General features: G+C 60.0%; 5 protein-coding genes across 5 annotated transcripts; 3 read left to right on the forward strand and 2 right to left on the reverse strand.

Moving 5' to 3' along the window:
- Positions 1–2754: 2754 nt before the first annotated feature.
- Positions 2755–8580, forward strand: SPBR_01182 (proteasome component ECM29; the record flags this gene model as incomplete). Its single annotated transcript, XM_040759493.1, has 1 exon — positions 2755–8580. The coding sequence occupies one exon, from the start codon at positions 2755–2757 to the stop codon at positions 8578–8580; it is 5826 nt and encodes a 1941-aa protein (XP_040619977.1).
- Positions 8581–9566: 986 nt separating this feature from the next.
- SPBR_01484 (ubx domain containing protein) lies at positions 9567–11522 on the forward strand (the record flags this gene model as incomplete). The annotated part of the gene is made up of 1 exon (XM_040759794.1): positions 9567–11522. One exon carries the CDS (start codon positions 9567–9569, stop codon positions 11520–11522), a length of 1956 nt encoding a protein of 651 aa, XP_040619978.1.
- A 728-nt stretch (positions 11523–12250) lies between these two features.
- On the forward strand, positions 12251–14688 carry SPBR_01376 (pyridine nucleotide-disulfide oxidoreductase; the record flags this gene model as incomplete). Its single annotated transcript, XM_040759687.1, has 2 exons — positions 12251–12281; positions 12350–14688. The coding sequence occupies 2 exons, from the start codon at positions 12251–12253 to the stop codon at positions 14686–14688; spliced, it is 2370 nt and encodes a 789-aa protein (XP_040619979.1).
- Positions 14689–14909: 221 nt separating this feature from the next.
- SPBR_01328 (C2H2 finger domain protein) lies at positions 14910–17654 on the reverse strand (the record flags this gene model as incomplete). The annotated part of the gene is made up of 1 exon (XM_040759639.1): positions 14910–17654. The coding sequence occupies one exon, from the start codon at positions 17652–17654 to the stop codon at positions 14910–14912; it is 2745 nt and encodes a 914-aa protein (XP_040619980.1).
- A 1672-nt stretch (positions 17655–19326) lies between these two features.
- On the reverse strand, positions 19327–20263 carry SPBR_01928 (upstream activation factor subunit UAF30; the record flags this gene model as incomplete). Its single annotated transcript, XM_040760238.1, has 2 exons — positions 19327–20186; positions 20251–20263. 2 exons carry the CDS (start codon positions 20261–20263, stop codon positions 19327–19329), a joined length of 873 nt encoding a protein of 290 aa, XP_040619981.1.
- Positions 20264–21293: the final 1030 nt, after the last annotated feature.

The raw sequence follows: 21293 nt of genomic DNA on the forward strand, positions 1-21293 counted from the left end.
GTCTGGCAGTATGAAGCTCTAAGCTCCTGATGCTGGCGTATATAATGATGAGGCCACTCAGTGTTTCCTCTCATTAAAATATAGGCGAGTTGGGAATGGTCCTGACATACTCTGGCCATAAAAGGTTTCAGCTTCTGGCCGCGCCGTTCATAACGAAGACTTTATGATTGGTCTCGCAAAGGATCGCCAAGGGACCATCCCTGGCCAGAAAGAAACAAAGGGAGGACAGACGCGAAAAGCGAAAGCAGAAGATCGGGATCCACGAACGCATCCGCCACGGTGTGCGCGGGACAAGGACGACAGAGGCAAGATGGATGTCACAGACGACGAGAAACATGACAAGAATACGAGAGACACGGGACGAGGCGCGCCATGCTATTTACCGCACCCTCCTGAGGCCTGGGCGAGACTGTCGTTGTGTTTCCCTTGGGTGGTCCTGGACGGCAACGCTCATCGCGTGTCCTTGGCTATTTACTACCCCTGAAACGGCCTAGTATTTTGCGCACGTACGTTTAAACGCGTGCGATCGAAAAATTAAATTTAACGCCCGTATTTTTAGACGGTGTTCAGGCTGTCGGGACGCGTCTCTGCGTTCCCCCGGCGTCGTCTTTTCTGCTAATGACTCTGTATTCTCTCTTTATTTTCCCCTGTCGTCGTCCCTGATCTTATCTAGCCGCTGACTCTCTTAAGACCGCTTCCAAGGAATAATCCAGGGCAAATGCCCGTCCGCCTTGATTGTTTTGATGAGCGAGAAGGGGTTCAAGGGGAGAGCGGATCAATTGGTTGGAAAAGAACAAGAACAAGAACACAAACGGAATGTGTGCTCGGACAAACAACGGCACACAAGCTTTGCGAATGCACAGCGAGGTTTTGCATTGAAACTCTGTACCAGACGGCATCAAGAGGCACTTGCTGTCAATCCGAGATCGATCTCGTTTTCTTGCGCCCGCTGTCGTAACTCCTCACCGTGTTCCCGGCACTGTCTTGGCCGGGGTGACAAAAGCGACGTGATGATGTGCAGAGGAGAGTCGGATTGTTTCCATCTCCATTCGCAGTCGACCAACCAGGACAACATGTCATATTCAATCCTACCATCTTACGTGGGTGGGCAGGGATGAAGGCACTTGGGCGAGAGAAGCAGCGCTGCAGCCCCTGCAAGCACGAAACAATGCCTGCCGCCTTGTGGCACTGCTTAATTTGATCTCGACAGAATCCCAGCCGTGCCAAAGTACATGGGAGGAAGGACGAAACCAACTGTGCATTTTGCAATCTACATGCCCATTGCTGGTAACAGGGAGAATTGCCGCCTCTTCAAGATGCCAATATACCTATACCAGACGCGGGAAATAGGCGTGACCAGAAGTACGGCCGTCATAAAGGCTAATTGAATTGAGATACATCAAGTATGTACATCAGGCGTCGTAGAGGAAGTTTTGCATGTGTTGGTTTGACTATGCCAGAGTGAGTTATTTACATTGGTACAGTTTTCAATTTAATTTAATTTTGGTCTTTAAGAAACTCATTAAATTGGACCAAAAAAAAAAAAAAAAAAAAAAAAAAAAAAAAAAAAAAAAAAAAAAAACAAAACATTTTCATGAAACAGTATTGGGCTGTATGAATGTGAAGAATAAGTAGTTGAGACTTTACAACAATAAGAAAACTTATACAAACAATTATTGTTGGCTGGTAACCTCGCCGAATCACGAAAGAGATACATTTTGTAATTGCTTGCTCACCAGTCCACCCGTTCACCGAGCTGAGACTGACAGGGTATTGGAGGCTATGAAAGGCGAAAGACGAGTAAAAACGGGCCGATGTGCATCGCGGCTGTTCTTCTTGCCTGCATTTTCGCAATATCAATATGCTGCTTTCTTGTCATCTATGCCTTTTACACCGTGAAGGCCTTCTCGCCACGGTGAACATGGGCATTGTTCCATAGTGTTTTCTAGAACGAAATTGACAACTCAGCCGTCATCTGTACCTTGCAGATGCAGTAGACGGCAGGCTGATAACTGACAACAATTCTCCGGGACAATAGCAAACCATATGCCGCCTAATATCTGACTTGGACGGAAGCAGATTGAACAACGTGGCTGCAAGATGCCACTGGTACTCTGATATAGTTTCATGAACCAATAAGTGAGATGTTGCCGTGGAGAGCGAGCCGGTAACCAACAGGCGCTGTTTTGATGCTTCAGCCGCGATGCTTGTCATTTGAGCCGAAAGGGCCTTTGTACTGTCTGGCAGGCTTCCCTTTGTTTGACGTCAACGCGATCACACGTGACTGCTTACTCATCAATCATTTGCTCGCTGCTCACGCCCGCACAGCCGTGTGCACGTCACAACGGCCGCCGCCTAGCGCCTAGCAGGGACCCCGCCTAGCCCGGAGCTCTCCAGTGGATGTGGCCCCCTCTACGATGGCCCCGTTCTCGCATGTTCCGGCCAGGCACGGCGATGTTGACGACAGCCGACGACGCCACGTAAACGAGGCTCTGGACGACGAACGAAAACAGCAAACACAACGAAAGGGACTGTATTATAGACTGGCGTTTCTCTTTCTGCAGCCTTTGTACATTTTGCCCAGCCATCATTGTCGCTTTAGCCCTCCTAAGAAGTCACCACAATCGCAAAACAAACCCATAGCATCTCATCGTCAAGCATTTGAAAGGCGATAGCAGTCATCTTTAGCCTCAACTTCACCCCTTACCTTCTGCGGCGTACCCTCACTTACATACATGCCACTGCCGACCTGAGATGGCAGAGCCTACGTCCGAGCAGCGCGAGCTCTCGCTCGTGGAAAAGGTCGACTTCCGCATCCTCAATGTGGCCAACAACGAGCAGAAGCTGCAGGACCTGCTGAGCAAGTTCCTCGTGCCGCTCCTCCTCAAGGGCGCCAGCGAACATGCCTCGGTGCGCGCCAAGGTGGCCACCGTCGCCCAGCGCCTCAAGCTGTTCATCAAGCCGCCAGGCGTCGTCCTGCCCGTGGCGGCCCTCGTCGACCAGTTCAAGTCCACCGCGTCGCCCGTCGTGCGCCACCTCGACATGGTCTTCATCCAGCACAGCATCGGCCGCCTGTCGGCCAAGGACCGCCGTGCTCTTTTGCCGGCGCTGTTGCGCGGCATCTCGCGCGTGAACAGCAGCACGCCCGCGCTCTTTGATATCGTGCTGCAGACGCTGCCGGTCCTCAAGGTGCCCGCGCGCGGCTCGCAAGAGGACGACGCTTTCGCCGAGGCCATTGGGCTGGCAGACCCGGCCGACGCCGTGTACGTGGCCGAGCGGTTTGGTCAGGTGTTTCTGCTGTCGCGGGGCGGCAGTGGCGGCGCAGCGTCCGGCGCACAAATGGCCGCTGCGGCCGATGTGGCCTTTTTTGGCCTGGACCAAGACGACGCCTGGTTGCGGGCCGGCACCAACCTGGCCGACACCCGGATCCGCGTGGCGCAGTTTTTGGCCAGCGGCGCGTTTGCCCACAACGACGACACGGAGGCGGCCCGCTTCATGCCGTCGCTCTATGCCGCCGTGCACACCGACAGCCGCGTGTCGTCGCTGGGCGAGGATCTGCTCAAGCGCACCAAGGTGTCTCTCGAGTCCAAGACGCTTGTGGAGCAGTTGTTTGCCGCTCATGCCGTGCTGCCCCCGGCCTACCGCATCCGCATCCTGAACCTGCTGAGCCGGTCGTCGTTGTCGACCTCGTACACCGACGAGATTTTAAAGGTCGTGGTGCGCGACATGGGCGCCAACAAGGATACGTCGGCCGAGGCGGCGGCGGCGGACAACGGCGCAACGGCCTCGTCCCGGTCGCGTGGCCTGGAAATGGCCAAGCTGTACAACGCGCTCTTCGAGTACATCAACTGGATCGCGCGCATCGGCCCCAACAAGCAGGACTTTGCCATTGGGCGGCCCCTGATCGAATACCTGCAGCAGTACATCCAGGACCTTGGCTGGCCGGTGCCCACGTCGACGGGCGTGGACAACGAGACGCTGCGCGCCAAGGCATACGAGACGATCGGCCAGCTGGCCAAGGGCGCGCGCATGACCACGGCAGAACGCCTGGCGCTGGCGCGCTACTTCTTCCGCTCGCTGACCGAAGACCCCGTTGCCGAGGTCGTTGTGAACGTGGACGGCGCACTGTCCAGCCTGTCGTCTGTGTTTGCGCCAGAGATGGCTGCCAGAGGAAAAGGGAGCGGAACGAGCAAAGCGCAGGAGCAGGAACGGCAGACCAAAGACCGCGAGACCATTGAGCCCGAGCTGCGTGCCATGCTGCTCGAATACATTGGCCTCGATGGCAGCGACGACGGAGATGCGCGCATCCGCCGAAGCGCACGCCACGCGGCCGCCAAGTGGGCAAACAACTGTCTCCGGTTTGCCGACCCCGTCGGCCGCTGGATCGACATCCTGGCCGCTGCGGGCCGGCGCGGCGAGCGCAGCGATGTGGTCGAGGAGGGCCACAAGGGCCTCGACCCGTGGACCTACTACAGCAACAACGTGGACGACCTGGTGCTGCCGCAGTGGCCGGCGCTCGTGCAGACCTTCTTCAAGGGGCGCGTGGGTGGCGAGGCGGCCGAGCACACCGAACCGGCCGGCATGGACGTGGATGCTGTGTCGGTCTTTGTCAACTTTTCCGGTGACATTTTGGACGCGTTTGCGCTTGCCGTCAACTACTGCAAGCGCATCTTGCTGTTGACAGCGCTGACCGACTTCAAGGTCGAGCCCGGCTGGGAGCAGCAGGTCGAGACGCTGGTGCGGTCAGACAAGGCCAGCCGGGACACGATTCGGGCCTACCTCGCGTCGTCGGCCGCGCTCCAGACGTCGCTGCAAGACCTGCTCGAGGCTGCCTTGGAAGGCATGCTCCTCAAGGACAAGCCGGCCGTCGTTGAGCCGTGTGGCCGCTGCTTTGTCGAGCTGGCCTCGCTCGCGCCGCAGGCTGCACTCGCGCACTTGGCCGGCCGAGCGTCTGAGCTGTTGCCCCTCGCTACGTCAAACAAGAAGGAAGTGCGAAAGCTCGCGGCGGCCGCCATTGGCATCCTGGGTGCCCACCCGCTCAATGGCGTTGCCAGCGTGGCCAAGCTCAAGGCCGATCTGGTGGCTGCCGCCCAGCCATGGAAGACAGCCGTGGGCTCGGAGCTGAACGCGACAGAGGGTGCCTTTGTGTCCCTGGCACACCTATTGTCGCGAATTGTGTTTTATGATGCCGCCGACGCAGACCGACGGCGAGCCTCGCTCGTGGACGACGTTGCGGCCCTGTTTCCGACCGCAAAGGAGATCGGCGAGGCGTCCATGTCGTTCCAAGACGCATTGTTTGACGCCCTGTCCCAGCTGTGGACGGCAGGCATTGCTTGTCTCCCGGGCTCTGTTCCCGACGGAAGCGACGCGGATACGACCAAGACGGTTGTTGGATTCGTCGACGTGCTCACCACGCAAGCCAAAAAAGGAAACGAGCGCGCCATCGCCGCCCTGGGCCGCCTTGCTGTGTCTGTCGGTGCTGACTCGACAGCGGCCGGGGCCGAATCCACCGACACGGATCAAGGGGCAGACGAGACGGACGTCACGGCGCTGATCCTGTCCAAGCTGTACGACTTGTACGAAATCAAGCAGGCCGAGGCACACTTTGCCATTGGCGGCGCGATCACGGCGGCCGTGGCCTGTTGGGACGCGGACGTGGTTGAGCTGTCACTCGATGTACAGTCGTCGTCGTCGTCGTCGTCGTCGTCGTCGTCGTCGTCATCTTCGTCTTCGTCTCCTTCCAGCACCAGCCCGGCCAAGCGGGCGCCGTTCCGGATCGCCAAGCGGCCGCACCGGCTGACCGCCGCTCTGGACAAGATCCTGACGGACGGCAAAACAACAAAGCCGGCTCTTCTCAAGGCGTCGGGCATCTGGCTGTTCAGCCTGATCCAGCACTGCGCGCATCTGCCCGAGGTGCAGAGCCGGCTGCGCGAGTGCCAGGTCGCGTTCATGCGGCTGCTGAGCGCGCGCGACGAGCTGGTGCAGGAGACGGCGTCGCGGGGCCTGGCGCTCGTGTACGAAAAGGGCGACGCGCCGCTCAAGGGCGACCTGGTGCGCGACCTGGTGGCGTCGTTTACGGGCAGCGGCACGCAGCTCAAGGTCGACGAGGACACGGAGCTGTTTGACGCGGGCGCGCTGCCGACCGGCGAGGGCAAGTCGGTCACCTCGTACCGCGACATTGTCAACCTGGCCAACGAAGTGGGCGACCAGACGCTCATCTACAAGTTCATGTCGCTGGCGGCCAACGCGGCCACGTGGTCGACGCGGTCGGCCTTTGGCCGCTTCGGCCTCAGCAACATCCTGTCGTCCGAGGCGGAGACGGTCGACCCCAAGCTGTACCCGAAGCTGTTCCGCTACCGCTTCGACCCCAACCCCAACGTGCAGCGGTCGATGAACGACATCTGGAAGGCGCTGGTCAAGGACTCGAACGCGGTCATCGAGACGCACTTTGCCGCCATCATGGAGGACCTCCTGAAGAGCGTCCTGGGCAAGGAGTGGCGCGTGCGCGAGGCCAGCGCGGCGGCCATCGCCGACCTTGTGCAGGGGCGGCCGTTTACGCAGTACGAAGCGTACTACCAGGACATCTGGGCGCGCGCCCTCAAGGTGCTCGACGACGTCAAAGGATCGGTGCGCGAGGCGGCGCTGCGCCTCTGCATCACGCTGTCCAACACGCTTGTGCGGCAGCTGGAAGAGGACGGCAGCAGCGGCAGCGCAGCCGGTGCGCGCAAGAACGCCGTCGCCATGATGAACGAGGCGCTGCCCTTCCTCATGTCCGACAAGGGCATCGAGAGCGGCGTCGAGGACGTCAAGGTGTTTGCGACGCTGACCGTGCTCAAGATTGCCAAGCACGGCGGCAAGTCGCTGCGGCCGTACATTGCGGCCATGGTGCCGCATCTGCTGGGCCTGCTGAGCACCATCGAGCCGCAGGCCTTCAACTACTACTACATGCGCTCCGGCGACGACGACCGGGAGAAGCTCGACAAGATGCGTAGTGCCATGGTGTCGCAGTCGCCCATCTCCGAGGCCATTGAGAACAGCCTGCGCAGCGTCGACGCCGCCGTGCTCACGGACCTGGCGCCCGGCATCGAGGCGGCGATGAAGAGCGCGGTCGGCATGCCGACCAAGATCGGCTGCGGGCGGGTCCTGCAGACGCTGGCCACGCGCCACGCGCTCGACTTTGCGCCGCACAGCGCGCGCTTCCTGCAGCTGCTGGGCAAGCAGCTGCTCGACCGCAACGACGAGGTCAGCCAGAGCTATGCCAAGACGGCGGCGTACGTCGTGCGGACGGCGCCCGACGCCGCGCGCGCGCGGTTCGTGGGCCACCTCGTCGACCTCTATTTTGGAGCCGAGGACGAGACGCGCCGCCAGAAAGTGGCCGACGCCGTGCTGTTCCTGTCCAAGATCAGCCCGGACCACTTCAACGCGCTCGAAGCGCGCCTGCTGCCGCTGTCGTACCTGGCCCGCCACGACGCCGACGACTACGTGCACAAGGCCGCCGACGAGGTCTGGAGCAAGCACGCCGGCAGCAGTCTGAGCGTGGCGCGGTACGTGCCCGAGATTGCTGCGTTGACCGAGCGCGCTCTCGACACGGCGCAGTGGGCGCTCAAGCACGCCGGTGCGCGCACGGCGGCGGCGGCCGTCGGGTCGGTGCTGGCCGCCAGCGACCTCAGCGGCCAGGTCAACGTGGCGCACCTCGAGCTGCTGTGGCCGCTCTACGAGCGCGCACTGGCCCTCAAGACATTTGACGGCAAGGAGACGCTGCTGGATGTGCTGCCTGATGTTGTGAGCAAGGGCAAGGCGCTGTGGCAGGACAACGCCAAAGTAGCTGCGTCTCTGCGCAAGATGGCGACGGTGGAGGCCAAGCGCAACAACGACGCATACCGCGTGCACGCCTTCAAATGCCTGTGGCGCGTGGCCGCGGCGCGCGAGGACGAGGCGGCCGTCGGCATGTGGGACGACATTGTCGCGATTGTGACGCCACACCTGGAGGCGCTCAAGGAGTGGGAGGATGCCAAGGACGGCGGCGACCGCATGGACGTCGACTCGGCCAATGGCAGCAAGAAGGACACGGCGGCCGCGACAAAAGAACGGCTCGTGCGGCAGACGGCGGAGAATGCGCTGGATGCGGTGGCTCGCGGCTACCACAGACCCTCACTGCAGCGCGACCCTCGCGCCGTTCTAGCGGCCGTCTGGGCCGTTCTGGCCCCCTTTGTGAGCAGCAGCGCCTACATCCTCGTCCGGCGGACGACTTGGTACAAGGCCATGGGTGAGCTGCTCGAGGCGGCCGCGTCGACGGATGTGCCGTCCTCGTCCTCGTCGGAAAGCGGCGGCGACTTGGCATTGGCGTACCTTGCGTCTCTCGACGTCGACACACCCGAGGCGGGCACAGAAGAGCAGCGCTCGTCACGAGCCAAGGCGCTCAAGGCACTGGTCAGAGCAAGCAAAAAGGGGGCGTTGGGCGCCGTTGGCAGCGAAGCGGCAAGCAGAATCAAAGCGGCCGTCGACGGGGCGCTCTCGACAGAGCGGTCTCTTGATGTGCAGAAGCTGTTGCGAGAGGCTGTTGCTGAAGGAAAGAAGTAGGAGGAGAAGGCCACGTCTTGACGAAAGCCGAAGCAAAAGAAGACGGCCGAGTGTACTTTTTGAGTACGCAGGGCATACGAGATTATTGTGCGAATATATTGTTTGAAATTGATGCGTAGTCAATCTACATGTATCACTGTACATATCCACGATGTTTGATATTGCATTCAAAAGACGTTGTAAGCGAGACATGAAATAAAAAGAGTAAATAAATTAAAACTTGATGCTCGTTGCCTGTTTGACGAGTGTACGAGTAATAACCCGTCGTTTGCAATCGTAATTGGTGATGATAAATAAACAGACAACGCGATTTCGGTTGCTCCAAAGTTCTGTTCGGCTGCTCTGATTGGCTTATTTACTCGGCAAGACGCAGCTCCCATGGCCCTAAAACGCCCTAACCGCTATCCGCCCCCATTGCGTCACGGCACTCGAACCCCACTGGACAGCTCTAGCAGGACGGCGCGGGGCAGTCAACTGTGCTGGAGCCGTTGGGGGTGCCTAGCGGGGCGAGGGCCAGGCCTCACAGAAAGCTTCGCCTGCCCGCGGCCGCTGCTAATTTCTTCGTCACCGTCGCGCCTGCCTGCGTTCGCCTAACGATTAGTGTCTACCTACCTAAAGCTTGCTGCACGACTCACTTCACAACCTCTTCCTCACGTTCTTCACTTTCACGCTTCACTCTTCACTCTTCCCACGCAGGTGTCTCACGTATCCTTTCTCTCCCAATCCGACCAACGCCCACTCTCGACGACAAATATACGAATCTCGGCTCGTAACTTTGCGCATCTCACACCGCGTCTTCACCTGCACCCAAAGGAGGGGCGACAGGCGTTGACGGCCACCAGCAAGAAACGCCAACAACCGCGTTTGTCCTGGCAGCAGTTATTATCAGCCCACGATCTCGACATCCGACATATCAACGTTGACCTCCTTTTGACTTTTGTCTCTCGTAACGCTCCCCCGACGGTCCCCCCCCACCACACGTTACAATGGATGACGACCTCGTAAACAACTTTGTGGCCATCACAGGCGCGTCGGAGCAGGTGGCGCGACAGCTGCTGGAGATTGCCGGCGGCAACATTGAGCAAGCGGCTGTGTTGTTTTACGACACGGACATGGCCGAGACGCTGGCACGGCAGCCCGCAGCAGCACCGTCGACGTCGGCGGCCGCACAGCAGAGCTCATCCAGGAACACAAGCAGACCAGCGGGCGCCAGCCGGACAGCATCGTCGAGCCGGTCGCGGCAAACACGAGCAGGCGCTTCGGGACAGACCTCGACCCTGTCACGAGGCCGCGAAGACGCCGACGGCGTGATTACGATTGACGATAGCGACGACGACGACGACGGCAACAACCACCACGACGTCGACGACAACGACATGGACTTTGACGAGATCGAGGAGTTTGAAGACATTGACGATGACGACGACGAGCATGCCAACGAAAACGAGAACGAGGTTATTGACGTCGACACGCACATGTCCGACGCGGCGGCGGCAGAGACAGTGGCCCGGTCGGCACAGGAAGAAGAAGACGCGGCCATGGCCAAGCGGCTGCAGGAGGAGATGTATGCCGAGCCGGCGGGCGGTGGCAGTGGCGGCGGTGCCGGCGACGACGACATCCGAGCACCCATGGGCCGTACGACCGAGGTGCTCGTCGAGCCGTCGTACGTAGGCGGCAGCGGCGGCTACGGGAGCTACGGCGGCTATGGCGGCGACTCCATCTACGACCAGATGCGGCTACAGCGGGCGCGGCAGGCGGCAGCACGGGGTCCCCGCAACCCCTTTAACCAGGTCTGGGACGACAACGACGACCCAGATGCTGCGGCCGGCGGCAGCAGCAGCCACCAGACGAGCGGTGTGACCGACGATGGCCCAGCGTCTCTCGGCCCGTCCGTGCCGGCGCCCTCGTCGCGGCAGGCCCGACTGGCCGATCTGTTCCGCCCACCCCACGACCTCATCGAGCATGTCTCGTCCTGGGACGAGGCGCGGGCGATTGGCAAAGACGAGAAGCGCTGGATCCTGGCCAACATCCAGGACCTGTCCGACTTCCAGTGCCAAGCCCTGAATCGCGACATCTGGAAGGACGCGGCCATCAAGCAGCTCGTGCGCGAGAACTTTGTCTTTTTGCAGTACAGCAAGGACGACATCCTGGCCGAGTCGTACATCCAGTACTACATGCCCGGCGGCCAGGACGAGAACCCGGACAACTACCCGCATATTGGCGTCGTCGACCCGCGCACCGGCGAGCAGGTCAAGGTCTGGTCCGGCCGCCCATTCCCCACTGCCCTCGAGTTCCACGCACAGCTCGCCGAGTTTCTGGACCGGTACAGCCTCGACGCGGCCAAGAAGAACCCGGTGCAGCGCACCAAGCCACAGGCCGTCGTCAAGGACGTGGGCCGCATGACGGAAGACGAGATGTTGGAGATGGCTCTTCGCAACAGCCTGGCGACGGCGGGCGGCGGCAGTGGCAGTGGCAGTGGCAGCGGCACTGGTCAGGCCGGCGAGGGATCGGGCGCGGCCTCGGGCTCGCGCAGTGCAAGCGGTGCCAGCAATGGCGTGCAGGATCCGGACGAGCTGACGGGCACGCCGGCACCAGATGCTGCAGCAGAGGCAGAGCCCGACGACGACGGGGCATTGTCCGCCTTCAAGGCCATTGCGTCCGACAAGCCCCACGAAGAACCACCGGCCAGCGTGCCCGCCGCGGCCGCCACTCGGATCCAGTTCCGGCACCCCACCGGTCGTGTGATTCGCCGCTTTGCCACCGACGACCGCGTGGTCCGCATCTACGAGTGGCTCAAGGCGGCGCCGCTCGAGGGCCACGAGGGCCTTGCCTTTGAGCTCAAGGTCATGCCGCAGGGCCATGACTTGCTTGAGGACCTGGACAAGACCATTGAGGAGGCCGGCCTGAAGCAGGCGACGGTCATGATTGAGTTTTTGGAGTAGGGCGGATGGACGGGGCTCTTCTTGTACACGGGTTGCAGGGATAGACATTGGATGCGGGCTTTCCACGTCACGTTGCCTCCCTGCCATGTCTTATTTCGCTGTGTTGTCTTCTGTTTCCCCATGTTAGGGCCAACGTATACAAAGCCTCTGTCTATTATGGAGTAGATAATCTGCTGCTGCCTGGGCCCTTTGGTCATATATTTTGCTAAACACAGCCGTTTTTCACTGATTCCTTGTTGTGATTGTGTCATTTTTAATAGATTTCACGGACTTTGCTATGTGTTTGCCTTGGGCGTATGAATATACGAAGTATTCAATGCCGTCCTTTGCCTGAGAGAGTCTGACATGTCGTGAGACGCAAGAATGGAACTGTTAACGCCAATCCCAGGCGAAAGAACTAAAACAGGTCTTTAGTTGCGCTAAAAAGTACAGTACGGCCGCTGACGATTGGCCAGCCCCGGGCTCTACAGCGGCTATTACAGCGGTCTTTGTTGGCCTTTGCACCTGCTGATTCTGAGCATTCAGCATCGCGGCGTCTTGTCCGAGATTTGTACACATGATCTGTATTTTGCCTGTCACACGTATTCTCCCCCAAACACAACACACACTGCCAGGAGTCCTCACAGCACTTGCAGCAACTGCAGAACACACGTTCAGGGCCTCTCGCACCCACTCCCACGGCGTCTCGACTGCTCACACTGCTGGCCCGCCGGCATCCGCTGCCCGCCATGGCCGACCGCAAGACGGTCTGCATTATCGGTGCGTTTTCTGTTCTCCTCGTTCTTTTCGCACCCCCTTACCTTTGTCGCTCCTGCTGACATCTACAGGTGCCGGCCCGTCCGGCCTGGCCGCGGCCAAGAACTTGCTCTGGGACCGCCGCGCCCGCAGCAAGTTCCGAGTCACTATTGTCGAGAGCCAGCCGCGCATCGGCGGCCTGTGGCCCAGCAGCCGCAGCGACAATGGCGGCCTTGTGCACCCACTCATGCTGGCCAACCAGAGCCGCCATACTGTCCAGCTCAGTGGGCTGGCCTGGGAGGACGACGCACCCTCCTTTCCCCGGGCCTGGCAGATCGGCGCCTATCTTGAGCGGTACTTTCAGCGGTACTGTCGTGGCCCGCAAGAGATTGGTGATCTGGTGGTGAAGCTGAGCCGGCGTGTGGTCAGGGCCGAGCCGATTGACAGTGGTTGGCACGTGTGGACGCAGGCCACCGATACAGAGGGCGGTGATCGCGAGGTGGTGGATGCCGGCGTGTTTGACTATCTCGTTGTGGCCAGCGGCTACTTTGGAAGTCCCAACGTCCCGGAAGGCCTGGAGACAATGTCAACGACGACGACGACGACGACGACGACGACGGTCAACTCTGGGAGCGTTCCCGTTGTTCACAGCAGTGCCTACCGTGACCTGGACACGCTCTTTGCTGGACACCCACCAACGAAGGACCAAAAGGGCAAGATCGTGGTCGCAGGCGGACAGTTTTCTGGTGTTGAGATCGCCGCTACCATCGCCAGCCACTTGTCCTCGGCCGAGCATGCTCCAGGCGCAGCGATAGACACCATACCTGCCGCTTCAGTGCACCACGTTATCCAGCAGCCCTTCTGGGTGTTCCCGCTGCACACGTCGCCAGCCCCTGCGGCCAACGCTCCCCCGTTCCTCCCGTTCGATCTGCCCTCGTACAACATCCGCAAGCGCCCGCAGCCACTGGCCGACACGCAGGGCCATATCACCGCGGAGACGGCTCGGTTTGTCCACGGCCTCTTTGAGACAGCGCTCGGCACCGACCAGGCTGAGATCCACCCGGCGCTCGCCATTGCCAAAGACAGCACCGTGCGCGACGCACCGCCCATGATGGCCGTCAGCGATACGTATCTTGAACATGTCCGTTCCGGCCGCATCACACTGTCGACTGGCAAGTTGGATGCTGTCACGGACACACAAGCCGTAGTTACAGACGTGTCACGGTCGGAGAACGTGGACAACGTGGCCGCGGTTGTACTGGCCACGGGCTTCTCGGCCGCGACGTCGCTCGCATTCTTTCCTGAAAGTGTCAAGCAGGCGCTGCACTTCGATGCAACCGACGCCCGTCAGATTGTCGCGCTGGCCTTTAACGGCACATACCACCCGGCTGTTGCCAACTTGGCCTTTGTGGGCTTCTATCGCTCGCCCTACTGGGGTGTCATGGAGATGCAGGCACGTCTGGCCACTGCCCTCTTTGTGTCGGACGCAGCCTCTCCGCCACCATCAAAAGACGTCGCCTCCTGGGTCCCTGCCACACCACAATGGCCACAGCTGGCCTCGGCACTGGCAGACGATCGTTCCATCGAGCGTACACTGTCGCTGCGTGCCGACCCGGAGCGTACATCCCAGTTCCCCATGGGCGACTACCTGTTCCTGATGCACACATTCGGCGAGGCATTGGGGATTCCGCGGCGGGCAGCCGACCCGGCAGATGCTGCTCTCCAGACCCGTGACGTCGCCCTGGACGTCGTGACACCAGCACACTATTTCGACGGCGACGGCGACCAGGGCGACGAGAACACTGGGGGTGGGCCGACGGTCGACAGCCTGGACACCGTCAAGGCCATCGAACACACGGCCGCCACAGTCAAGGCTGGCCTGCACGACACCCGCTTTGTCGCTCGTGCTGTGTTCCGCAGTCTGCAGGGCACGTGGAAGCTTGACCGCACACTCACAAGCCGCCTGCCCAGCCACCCAAGCGGCCGCTTTGTCGGTACCGCGGAGTTCCGTCTGCGCCAGAGAACCAAGGACGGCATGTCCGAGTCGGAAAAGCTCGGCGAGGAGGACGAAGACGAGTTCGAGTACCTGTACGTTGAGGATGGCATCTTCACGGCTCTGAACGGACCCTCGTTCCAGGCGACGCGGCGCTACGTGTGGCGGTACAATGCGCGCGACGACCGTATGAGTGTGTGGTTTGCGCGCACCGACGACTCCTCGCGCGCCGACTACTTGTTCCATGCGCTCGAGTTTTCGCCGTCGCTGATGCGCAAGGGGTGGAAGGCGACGGCGGGCCATCTATGCATCGACGACTTTTACGATGTGCACTATGAGTTTGGCGTGTCTGGCGTCAACGTCACCAACTGGACGCTCGAGTATGGGGTACGCGGCCCCAAGAAAGACTACACAATCTTCGGAACGTACCGGCGGTGATGATGATGCACAACCGATCATTGCATTTGCTATATAATGATGATCTATGGTAACGGTGCCACGATGGAAATCAAAAATAGATTCTTGTATTGGGTACAATATAAAAGGTGCTGCTGCCATTGACAGACGGTTTCTAAACCAAAAAAACACCGCCTCCAATGCTTCAATGCCGCCATCATGCGGTTCCATTCAAAATCCTTGAAATCTTTGATACGTCACCTTTAACCCCACTGCACGAGCACCTTCTTGCCCTGCCGGCCTTTCTTCTTGCCCTTGCCGGCATCGTCGTCAGCCTCAACGGGTGCAGCAGACGAAGCGCCCTCTGCAGCACCCTCGCCGCCCCACGAGAAGCCCGTCTCTTGGTTGCCACCGCCCAGGTCACGCCGCACCGCCTTGCGGCCGTAGCCAAAGACGGACGGTGGTGGCGGCTTGGGCGCCGCAGGCAATGCTGGGAACGCGTCCTCGCGGCGTGCACTGCTCAGGGGTGTGCTGGTGCCAGAGCCGGGTGCCGAAAGGGAAGCATAGCGGCCGGGCGTCGAATTGCTGCTGCCACCGCTGGTGCCGCCACCGACACGGGCCGCGAGCGTGGACGCACCACCCGCGCTGCCACTGACATTCACCCACGATGATGACGACGCTGCCGACTTCTTGCCGGTGGCACTGGGCAAAGCTGGGAACGCCGCCGAGGTCTGGGGACGCGGCGGGACCGGAGCAGCGGGTCGCGAAGGCGCTGTCCATGTGGCTCCAGGCACTGTGCGACCGCTTGGGTCGCGCGAGCTGGGTGTGCTAATCACAGACGACGAGGACGTCGATGGCCCCCCGAGCCGTGTGCTGTGTTTCAGCCGCAGAACGCGCGTCGACGAAGACGAGCTGGTGCTGTTCGCTGCCGACGGTGCATTGGCCGACGCTGCAGCCGCCCAGCCGCTTGTCGAGGTCGTTGCGCCGTGCATGCCGCCGAGCGTTGGGAGTGACGGGTAGTCTTCTTGGACGCTGCCCTCGGCACCGCCCGCTGCCGCGCGCCGGTCGTGCAGCGCCCTGCGGAGGGCGTCGGCCTTGGATGCGTCGTCGAACAGGTCGGCCACCTCGCGCACCAGACTGCCCAGCGCTGTGTCGCTTGTCTCGGAAAATAGACTCGAAAACGCGTCGATCAGCTGCGGAGCGCTGCGGGCACCCGACCGGTACGACGAGATGTTGTAACGGAACGCGTTGACCTTGCTGGGGTTGCTCCCGAGCAGGTTAGACGCGCGCTCAATGACAGCGCCGTGGCGCACAAGACGAGCGCGATCGGCAGGTGAGAGGCTCGCCATGTCGGAAACGTTCAGGGCGCTCATCGGGTCGAGGAGCTGATCCGTCGAAGATGGAGAAGCTTGCGCGGCAGGGGAAGTGGAGGCGGAAGAGGCGTTGCCCGGAGGAGGGTTCCGGCCAGTCGTTGCCGCGTTCGCATTGGCTGGAGAGGCCTGGCGTGAAGCCTGTGCGGGTGTGGGCGCGGGCGAGGACAGGTGGCTGCCAAAGGTGCGGTTGGAGATGGACTGCGCCGAGTGGATGGCCAGCTGGCGCTGGTACGCAATCTCGTCACGCCGCATGGTCTGGGAGGAAGACGCCGTGGGAACGGGCGCGTCCGCGTTGGGATCACGACCACGGCTCGCACGGCCCTGGTGGCTGCGGCCACCTCCACCGCGGCTCTCGCCGCCACGGACGTCAAAGTCCGCCATGCTGACGACTTGCACATCGCGCCGCACGTCCTTGGACAGCGAGTTGCCGTGCTCGCTCAGCTGGTGCGCCTTGAGATCGAGCTCGGCCTCAAAGACGACAAACTTCTTCTCGAGGCACTCACGGTCCGAGCAGATGAAATGGTCTTTCCGGAAGTGCTTCTCCAGTTCGTTGTAGTTGCGGTAGTAGTGAGGTTGGCGCGAGTCCCGCCGATCACAGAGAAAGCAACGTTCGTGCTTGTTGCGACAGTGCTCATACAGCTTGTCGTCGTCGTAGAAGCGCTCGCCACAGAAGCCACAGAGCGGATGGCCTCGGAAGCCTGTCTGGTCCACAGCGCCCGGCTTGTCGTCGCCGTGCCGCATGTGCTTCTCGTGGGCTTTTTCTGAGAACAGCTCGTGCTCGTGAGTAAAGACCTTCTTGTTGCGGGTACACAGGTCGCACATCTTCTTGTGGTGCGTCGAGCGCACATGGCGGTGCAAGTCGGGCCAGCCAAAGCCGGCATAATCGCAGCTCTCGTCGGGGCAGTTGTACCGCAACAGGAGCACCGTGTCGCCGACAATGTCCTCGTTGGTGTACTTGATGCCAATGTTGTCGTCGGTGCTGCTGATGTCGGCATCTGTGTAGTCCTCAAAACGCCGCGCCGGGTCGTCTGTGAAAATGACATATGGTGCCGGCGTCCGACAGTGCGGGCAGTCCTTGGTCCGGTAGAGCGCGCGCATGCGCAGCGCGCAGATGTGGCAGGTCAGGTGGTTGCAGGGCGCAATAGCATGGTGGATGACCGGGTTGGCGCAGATGAAGCACACCTCGGCGTCGTCACCGGCGGCTCCGTCCTCGCCGCGGCTGCCTTCGCCAGCTGGCTGCGGCGGCCGCAAAAGTGGATCTTTGCGAGATGGTTGTGGGATAGCCGCGGTGTCTCCGCTCTCTGCAGCATCGCCAGAAGCGTGTCGTCGGTGGTCGCCGTTGCCAAGCCGTCCGCCACGACCTCCGCCACCACCTCGTCGCCGCTGGTTGCCGCCCTCCGACGGGCCGTGTTGTGATTCACCACCACGCCCACCACTGCGGCCACCGCCACCGCGTCCTCCACCTTCACCACCCCGCCCACGACCGCCTCCGCGGCCGCGGCCGCGGCCTCCACCATCCCGGCCACCGCCTTCTCCACCGCCCCGCCTTGATTGTCTTTGTGATGGGTTTGCGTTTGCCTGGTCGCCGCCGCCGCCGCCGCCTGTAGTGGATGATGCGCCGCCGCTGTCAGCCATGGTGTGCTGGTCGGCTGGATCGCGGGTGTTTCGGTGGGGCAGGCTGTTGGATAGAAAAGAGGTCGTCGTCTTCGAAGTCGCCTCCGGCGTTCTTATCGTCGTTGTCGTCGTCGTCTTCGCAATCGTTCTCGTCAAGAAAGGGAGGGGTGGGGGAGGAGGGAAGGACGACGAGGAAAGGGAGCTTGAAATTTGAAAAGATGGCACAAACGCCTAGCGCAATGAGATATGTGATGCAGACAGGCTAAAATCAGAAAAGTATAACGAGCAAAAAACGCTTTTGAAAAGTAATGCAGAGTGGGGAGGAGAAACGAATATGCCAACGTCAAGACAAGACAGGCGAATATGTTCGTCTTTAAAAGGAAGTTGTGTCGTCAGCTGCTCTTTCCGTCTTCCAGCTGCTTCCTTCCTGTCTGGCAGGCCGACGTTTTTTTTTCGTTCTTTTGGGGCTTTCCGTTTGAATTTCCAATCGCTCCCTCCCTCTTTCCTTGCGTGTGCCACGACTCTCATTGGCTGATCGGCGGCAGACAAAAGTCCAGCAAAAAGCTTCGCGGTGCTGTTAGCTCGTGGATTTGGTTGTGGCGCACAGACCAGGTACCGAGGGGCAAATTCTTTGGATTCGAGAAGGTGCCGAGCGCCCTTACTACCGCTGGATCGATCACTGTAAAACTGTACCACACTCGCTGTAGCCACCGCTCCTGCCGTCTCAGCTTGCTACATGGTCCTTCCTTTCTGGGCAAACTGACGCTCCCTCTTTCCTCGTTTGTCGTTCCCCTGTTCGCCTTGTCCCGTCAAAATGTGTCATACGGCAGCCATACTGGAGTTTCGACAACGCTAACCGGCTCAGCCTTTGTACCGAGCCACATTGGCAAGAGTGGAAAGGTAAAATGATACGAGCAGGCGCGAGTGGCAGGGGTAATTACGACGTGGACACTGGGTGCTTCTTTAGGGTGCTACGGACTACTGTCTGGTTGGCTGCAACTGCAGACGGTTTACCAACTCACAATGAGTTCGTTTGAGTCATCCTACGGTCGTTACCCGGCATCACCATGCATGATTCAGGAAAATAGTCTTTACTCGGTCACGGACTGACAGTATGACGCATTCATCATTCCGCTAGGCTGTCGGCATAGAGCGAAAGCAATTGGCTATTCTGCATGTTATAGGTGCAACTGTATGCGGTTGATGCTACGGAGACAGAAGCAAAAGCAATTTGTTTGGGACAAGACAGACACCGACGAATCGATAACAAGACATGGGAAGGAACAAATCAAACATATCGGTGTCAGTGGCCGAAAGCAAGGGCAACGGAGGCAAGGTAAATGAAAAACAAAATCAATGAGAAACGGCAAAAGACAAAAGAGGATGGAGATGCAGTCACAAAATACATAAATAAATAACAAGACGAATGCAAAGTGCGCCAGCAGAGAAAAGATAAAGACCAAGACCCGCCATAACGCCATAGTATTTTCACGGTCAGCCTCACATATTTCACAGCCTTGCAGCGGCCTCGCCTCGCCACGCCCATGTGCTCCAATCGCAGATCCCCGGTCGTCATCGTGACGTCGTCCACCATCACATCGTCTCCGGCGTCGCTTCGCACCCCATCCCCCATCAGGTCGTTTCGCGCTCCACAAGATGGAAAGATGGCATCGGTGGTGCTCCCTTGCTCCCTCTACTCCTCGTCCACCGGATATAGGTGGTTGCTCAGCAGTTTGTTCATCTGAAACATGTCAATCTTCTGCTGCTTGAACACGGCCTGCATCTTCTCGTCGCACCGAATTTGTCGCTTGTCCTGCGGGTCTTGCAGCTCATTGCCCTTGATGTGCTCCCACAGCTTCTTCACCACCTGCGGCCGCGAAAGCTGGGACACGCCCACCAGCTCGCCGAGCTGATAGCTCAGGTTGAACGGCTTTTGGAACCCGCCCGACGCCTTGCGCTTTTCCTTGGGCGCGTCACCGTCGCCTCCGTCGTCGTTGTCGCTGTCCTCGATCTTGGCAGAGCTCTTTTTCGAATTTGGTTTGGACTTGCTCTTGGATATTGACCCGCTGCCGGCCTGCTTTCGCGGCTTCGACTTGGACGCGCTGCCGCCGCGTGTTGTCCGTGCCCGCGCAAGACGGTTTTCTTGTGCCTGCAGCTCAGCGGCGAGCCGCGCATCGGCGTCCTCAAGCGACGACGACGAGCGCTTATGTTTCTTCTTGGCCGGGCCGTCCTCATCCTCGTCGTCGTAGTCATGGTCGTGTACGACAGGCCGACTCCGGTCGTAGTCGTATTCCAAAGACACTTTGATCTCGTCCCCGTTGGCGCTGCCACCGCCGTTGACGGCCGGGTCCGGCGACTGCGACTGCGAGTTGATGGCATCGAACCGGGCCTCAATGAGGTCTTTGATGGCGACTTTTTGGTCGCTGAGGTCCTTGCCGCCCAGAGCCTTCTCGAGGGCCTTGCGGACCTTCTTGCGCGTGACGGTCTCGAGGTCGGCGGTCGCCAGGATGGCATCGACCAGCTGCGTGTACCGCCGCATCTCCTCGTCGGTGACTGTCAAGTCAGTATACACTCACATCGACACGAAAAACCAAAACCGACAGGACCCGAGACATACGTGGGGTCGTCATTGTGCCGGCGCAGAGCAACAGGCTCGTCACAACAACTTTCGCAGCGCAGGGACAGCGGAGGAGAGGAGGATGTACGCCGCGTGATTGTGCGGTTGGTGACGGCACCAAATCGAAGCTCGCAATCAATCGCAAGTCGTAGCGACGGATATCCACGTGAACTTGAGATGTGCGACAGGAAGCGACGTCGGGGGGCCCGCGTATCGGCGCCGCAATGGGATGCGGTCGTGTTCGGGTGAATTATTGTCTTGAGTTTGATGCGGGGACAGAGGGATGGCGTGTCGGCGCGGTATCTGTCGTCACTTTCGCAATCGTCGCGGCTGTCAATCGGTGGGTGAGAAGAGGTTCTGGTAACGGTTGCACGGAGGACGTTGCGGAGAAGCTGCTTGCGGGTGGCTGGTGTGGAAAAGCTCACCAGGGTGTTGTGTGCGTGTGAGCGCGGTGGAGAGGTGGAGGTGGAACTGGATGTGGAGAGAGACGACCAAAGTGGAGGCCTGTCGTGTTTGCAGTTGGGTATTGCCGGCGCACGGAATCGGCGTTTTTGGTGCTGGCGTTTGATGTTTAGGGCGCCTAGAGGGTGGCACAGTGGCAGGCAAAGGCTCTTTGGCTCGGTGTGGCTCGCTGGTGGCAGAAAAAGAAAAGTGGGCCCATGCGATTTGCTCAGCTGCACGGGATGGTCTCTGTCGTCCCTTCTACCGCTTGGAATCGCTGTATCGCATATTTTGCTTTATATGTGACGGGGTTAGACGAGCGGCTCGGAGCCCCGAAATGTAAAACAGACCAAAAAGGGTAAAAGAAGAAACGAAGGGGGCCCGGCGGACGCACGATAACAGACTTGGCCGCAAAGTGATCTGAAAGAAAGGGAAAATAAGAGGGCAACAACGGCTGTGACGTAGAGGTGTCGCGAGCACAAAAACCCATGAAAATCCGAGGTGCAGGGGTCACTATTCCTGGCTTCTCGATGTAGTATCTCTTATTCTTGTCTTTTGTCTTTGTTGGGCTCTTTCTCCCACGCGCGTCTGGTGTGATGTCT

The sequence above is a fragment of the Sporothrix brasiliensis genome, assembly GCF_000820605.1.
Source record: "Sporothrix brasiliensis 5110 chromosome Unknown Cont18, whole genome shotgun sequence".
NCBI classification, from domain to species: Eukaryota; Fungi; Ascomycota; class Sordariomycetes; order Ophiostomatales; family Ophiostomataceae; genus Sporothrix; species Sporothrix brasiliensis.